Source organism: Sclerotinia sclerotiorum, genomic scaffold (genome assembly GCF_000146945.2).
Source record: "Sclerotinia sclerotiorum 1980 UF-70 scaffold_11 genomic scaffold, whole genome shotgun sequence".
Taxonomy (NCBI): domain Eukaryota; kingdom Fungi; phylum Ascomycota; class Leotiomycetes; order Helotiales; family Sclerotiniaceae; genus Sclerotinia; species Sclerotinia sclerotiorum.
Window position 1 is genome coordinate 380,744 of NW_001820825.1, and position 5,776 is coordinate 386,519.

The 5,776-nt window shown below is 40.8% G+C and overlaps 3 protein-coding genes across 3 annotated transcripts; 1 reads left to right on the plus strand and 2 right to left on the minus strand.

Moving 5' to 3' along the window:
- Positions 1 to 100: 100 nt before the first annotated feature.
- Positions 101 to 2,044, minus strand: SS1G_08266 (hypothetical protein; the record flags this gene model as incomplete). Its single annotated transcript, XM_001590476.1, has 3 exons — positions 101 to 780; positions 843 to 1,491; positions 1,910 to 2,044. The coding sequence occupies 3 exons, from the start codon at positions 2,042 to 2,044 to the stop codon at positions 101 to 103; spliced, it is 1,464 nt and encodes a 487-aa protein (XP_001590526.1).
- Positions 2,045 to 2,878: 834 nt separating this feature from the next.
- On the plus strand, positions 2,879 to 3,283 carry SS1G_08267 (predicted protein; the record flags this gene model as incomplete). Its single annotated transcript, XM_001590477.1, has 2 exons — positions 2,879 to 2,934; positions 3,199 to 3,283. The coding sequence occupies 2 exons, from the start codon at positions 2,879 to 2,881 to the stop codon at positions 3,281 to 3,283; spliced, it is 141 nt and encodes a 46-aa protein (XP_001590527.1).
- Positions 3,284 to 5,081: 1,798 nt separating this feature from the next.
- SS1G_08268 (predicted protein) lies at positions 5,082 to 5,430 on the minus strand (the record flags this gene model as incomplete). The annotated part of the gene is made up of 2 exons (XM_001590478.1): positions 5,082 to 5,165; positions 5,350 to 5,430. 2 exons carry the CDS (start codon positions 5,428 to 5,430, stop codon positions 5,082 to 5,084), a joined length of 165 nt encoding a protein of 54 aa, XP_001590528.1.
- Between the last annotated feature and the right edge of the window lie 346 nt (positions 5,431 to 5,776).

The window sequence follows — 5,776 nt, forward strand, 5'->3', positions numbered from 1 at the left end:
CATCTCCTCTCTCACACCTCACACTCCACTCAGCGACTCTCCCCGTATACGCACACCATCACACCGCCACAATAAATCCCTCCTCCTCTACCTCCCACTATCATTCCTTCGCCACACTCTTCACAATAGCCCTTCTACTCACACCCGCCGCATCAATATAAACCAATCCTACATTTTTAAACCGCGCGCCGATATTTCTCGAAATATCTCCTGCTTCAGGACCATATTTGTGTTCGACGACTGTAGTAGCGGCAGTGGATGTGGACGCTAGGAGATTCCGTCCTGCTTGATCGATACCATCGGCTATGGTGGAGAAAGCCATCATGGATTTATTGAGAAGTCCGGGTTTATAATCATCGATTGGTTTGCCATCTGGACCGGTTCTTTTGTTGGAGGATTTTTGAGCCGCATTACGTTTGGCGAGGGAGGCGCCAATATTTTGTGCGTATTTTGTTACTTGACCTACGGTTTTTGCGGAGAGACCGGCTGCGCCTTCGGTGAATGTGTGGACTCTGCGAATGTGGGCGTGAGTGGTAGGAGTAAAGGTCATGGGTTTGGTGGTGGGAGCAGATTTGGAAGTGTAGCTTTCGGCTTGGGATGTGAGGGTTTTAGAGACGTAACTAGAGGTTGTTACAATGAGACGTGAAGCCATGGCGGCTTTGGAAACGAGGGTAGAGGATTTATAGGCGGGATGCATGGCCATTTCGAGGTAGGCTGGAGAGGCTGGAGCTACGCCTATGTTTTGAGAACCATCTTGGGGGAGGGTAATCTCGACAGGATCTAACGAGGGATGTTTGTTAGAAATGTGCAAGGAGAGGCTAGGTGAGAAAACAAATACATACCTTTCGATCCCGGTTTCATTCTAGCATCCTCAACTACATGAAATCCTTCACCCAATTCACCAACCACACTACCATTTTCCTCATCAATCAAAACAATTTGTCCACCTACGTGAGAACTAGAACTTCCAGGAACATAAGCTTCTCCTGGAGCAAAATCCGATGGATTATATGCAGGAATCGGTTCCGTTTTTGCAGATTTAAGTTTTTCTTTTCTCGGACGAGAAGATTGTGGAGGAGGAGCGCGCTCAAGAAAAGCCGTACATTGTGCCAAAATCGTTTCAAAAGTATCGATATCATCCTGACTAATTTTCGAGGCTCCCACAATAGGGAATTCAATTCGGGTAAAAACACCACTTTCGGGTCCCAGGTCCCATCGTGGGATGAGGTAGCTGCTGGGTGGTTGATGATATATTTGGGTTGTGGCTGGGAGGGGTAGATCAAGCTCAGGAGGGAGATGGAGATGCAGGTAGAAGTCTTCTTCTGGGGTTTGGGATTGGGGATCTGCGACTGAGAGGCCTGAGAAGGGGGAGGAGGTGGGGACCATTAGGAGAGAGAGGGTTTGAGGTCCATTGGGTGTGAGGGAGTCTTCTTTGCCATTTTCGATATGATATGCATTGATACCATTGATGGCATAGAGGAGCTTAGGATCCTATATGATATTAGAATTTGCGTGTGAGGAACTTAGGAATTGCTCAGAGGGATATTACATTACGTCCTGACGCCATTTTGATTTCTAGTATGAGATACTGTATGATATCTAGACACTCTTTGCCCTTTATTTGTAGATAATAAGAATCAAAGACCTTTGGGTTGAGGCAGTGCAGTAAGTTTGCGATTACCTTGTACAGAGGGGTATTTTGCAAAAAGAAGTCGACGAAGAAATAAACACAGAAAGATGACCCAAATCAAAACAAATCAACTTAACTTTTCTCAACAAATGACACTCTCTTATCATTCACTCCCAAAGAGCGGTTATTCATAAATAGAGTTTCTTACCTAGACGCTTCAAACAATTGGTGCTCGCCAAGAAAGAAAAGATGCGATAGAACCAATTGACGATGACGTACAAGGAATATGAGAATCAGGGCGTTTACCAAAATTGCCCCTCCTTTCATCTGAATGATCGAAATGGTTTTAGTAAAGGTGGCTGAGTCGAAGAATTCGTGAACATCATCAATCATATCATACCTATCAATCATCATTTTTGCATTCTTTCTGGTAAAGTTTCATGTTATCAGGTTTTTATCATATCATAGATAGGTATTCACTTTTTGTAAGAGGACCTTGGCTTCCAAGAATTGAAATGGAAAATGAAAATGAAAATGAATTCCAGTCTTCAAAATAGAATCTTGGAGTTACCATTTCACGTCTCGTCTCACCTCTCACCAAATCTCCAATCTCGATGAAGGGTGTTAAAATAATTTATGGCTGAAGAAGTGGCTGATTCCACTCGATAGAAAATGTCGAAAATAAAAAAAAGAAACATGATAAAATGCTCGATTGAGTAATTCATGAGGTTATTGTATACATACAAAAACCCTCTTCGTGATACTATGGATGATAATGATATTCCTATCGATGAAGTTATTTATTCCTTGATATTTATCTTCACCCTTTCAAACGATTTGTCATCATAACCCCATATTTACTTCTTCCAAAAGCCATATCAAAGCGTTTTTCACCCCGCCACACATACAATACCATACCATACCATCAACCACCGATATCAGGAGTACTCTGTAATATACAAGTAGCAAGTGAACAGTAGATCCAAGCGTAAGGCTCAAGATAGAGTAGATAGGTACTAGGTAAGTAAGTAAATTCGTACATTTCTTCTATTCTTCTCTTCTCTTCTCCCGAAGAAACGGAATATAGGAGAGTTTCTGCTGAAGAGAACGGGGACCAAAAATTTATGAGTCTCGTATAAATCATTGGAGGACCATCCAACTCGAGGTATCTTGTGAGGTGGTTGAATCCCCGAATTGGGCATACAGAGACACCTTATTATACATGTAGGAGCACGGTCAAGTTACCCAATGGTCTTGGTATTCTACGATATTCTCGACGGTAGTTCTGCTCTGGCTTCCGATATGTATGCTCTGCGGTTGGGATTCTCTGATTGGCTTTTGAGGTAATACGGCTGGCTGGCTATATAACTTGCATCGTTGTATGCTTGATTGGAATCTAGAATGGTATCAACCATATCATAGGATGTACCATACAGTATTGTTATATGTTCGAACATGGATGTTTGTCTGTGATGATTTGTTTTATCCTTATCCAAAGGTAAGGAGTTCTGAACATATACTTACGCGTAAGACTCTAGGCTTACATTTCATGTTTATTTGACAGACAGCGTCTTGGACAATGTAACCAGATATCATATGCAAGAGAAGAAGGTAAGGTGTGCTAGTTGGTTATCTGTGCACACTGCACTTTAATACTTCCCGTTACCCGCTGTATGTGATACCAAACTTTCGAACACGACTCATCGATTCGAGTCGAGTTGTCAGCATTGACATTCTGGTAAGAGGGGACTTTATTTGGCTGAGATCTGGTGATTCGAATGAATACCTGGCTATGGTAATGGTTGATATGCGGATCCTTTCGAATCCATGGTTCGATATCGTTATTCATATGTATGTGAGAAATTGGAACGGTTGTGGAGGTATGGAAAAGGATGAGATTATTTGCATATTTATATAGATGTCTGGGATGAGAGTTAGGACTTTGAAGAGTAGAATCTTGGGCACATATATAACATGAGATATTTGTTTCTAATGTTTCTATAGGTGATAGCTCAAATGGTTCAAGATATCTCGATATCTCACGGGATAGAAGTACATGATAGACTAACTGATAAACAAACTGACATGAAGTAGTAACACATGGTGACAATATCGACTTTTCAAGTCACCTAAGGATTTTTCTCCATCCCGAATACTCTGATCAATATACAAGTCAAATATCTACTTGTTGGAGTACAAAGTACAACTAGGGGATTTCCAACACTCGAGTCAAAATCGATGATCTGGATTCCCCCGCATCAATATTTCTGTAAAGTAATGATATTACCAAACAATTTAAGAGCAAGGGTATGGTGTACAGAGTACATGATTTGATTCCGATGATTCGCCCGTGTTGACATGTCCGACATTTCGTCGTTCAGTCCAGACTTGTGTAGGTCATGAAGATTTTTGATATTATTTCTAAGAATAAAGATAATAGGTAGCAGTAATATAATTAACCAACTACCATTCGAGCAATAAACCTTCTTTACCCTTTGAAGATCCGAGAACCCAAATCAATATAATTCACGCCCAGGCGGGTAACTTTTCGAGCACAGCATAATGGGGATTAAAGAAATCCTAGATACCAATATAATAATAAATGTACGATTGGAAGTGTGCACGTAGTTATTCTTTGTAGGAAAGTATCCAAATGGATGGATACGAAAGTCAGCTACCTAGCCAATGATATATGGGATTGTCTCCGAATATTTCCCCAGATCAAAAAGCCATTGCCAGACCGCAAAGTGGAATGAGTTTCATGTTGGCGTTTTTCTGCTTTTTTGGTGGTGGACGAGGATGGAAATACTTCTTAATGGAGAGTAGTGTAGGGATATGGAAGGAAAAGGAATGCTTCTTAATGAAAGGTATTTTATTTTGAAAAAGGTCAATGAGGTCTATGAGTAAAAAGATGTCTAGATGGATATACTGTTAGTTCCACGGATAATGTAGATGTTCATGCAATGAAGGCAGAAATCCTATTCCTTTATATGTATTGGAGATGTTTGGCTTGAACTGCTGATGATTATCGAATTGCATGTAGAGTACAAGTAAGTACTCAAGCTGCTAGATACTTTTGTCGTGTTTGTATTGTACAAGACGTAGATAGGTTGATGTGTAGATAGATGGGTAGATGGGGAGATAGATACTCGTGGATAACGATGACTTGATTGAATTATAATTATTAATAATTCATTAATCATTCAATTACGAGTATCTAACTAAATAATTCCAATACTAGGTACTGTGTATAGGTATACTCACACCTTAGTTCAGACTTATAGGAGACATCACCTATAGGAGACATCTTAAATCAAATCATCTCTTACATGGCAGTATCATTATCTTATCCGACCTTCCTACCTAGTACCGATACCACCTACCCAAGGCCTATCCATTTTTATCAATAATCGGATGACAAACAACCAAGTCTAGCACAGTTTTCTCTTTTTCATCCGGCCGAGATCGCGCATTTGCTCGGATCTTTTTCCTTCAACTGCACCGCTCGACTCATTTCTTCTTGGACTCCCTCGCACTGTTATTCCGATGGCCATACCGGTCAATGAAAGTATCTAAGATTACAACCAACTGCGAGGAGGGTAATAATAGTAAAACGGTACGATAGCTAGGAGAATGTAAGGAAAAGAATTGAAAGGATTATTGAGCAGATTTAAAAGATTCAAAAGATCAAGGAAATTCAAACTACCGACCCACCATACCATACCATTCCATTCCATCCCATACACTTCGGCTTCATCCCTTCCCGCCCGTACTGCAACTCTAACTTGACTCGCACTCATCGATGAATGAAACGATTGATTTATTCATTCAATAAACAAATTCAACAAACAATCCATCTGTCCATCTGTCCATCTGTCCATCTGTCCATCTATCAATGTATCTATCGATCCAAGCATCCGTCAATCTATCAATCATCTGTCTTACCTAAACAAAATACCATTACCTCCTTGGGTATCTAAGGATTTACTCGGTGTACCTGACAAATAATTGCGAATTTGCCTTTTACAGTACTTCCCGGTATATAACCTTCCGCCTTTGTACCCCTACCTTCTGAAGCCTTCCTCAGCAAAAGCATCACTCCAATCACCCATTTTGCCCTTCCCGTTCCCGCCAAAGCAAAACAAA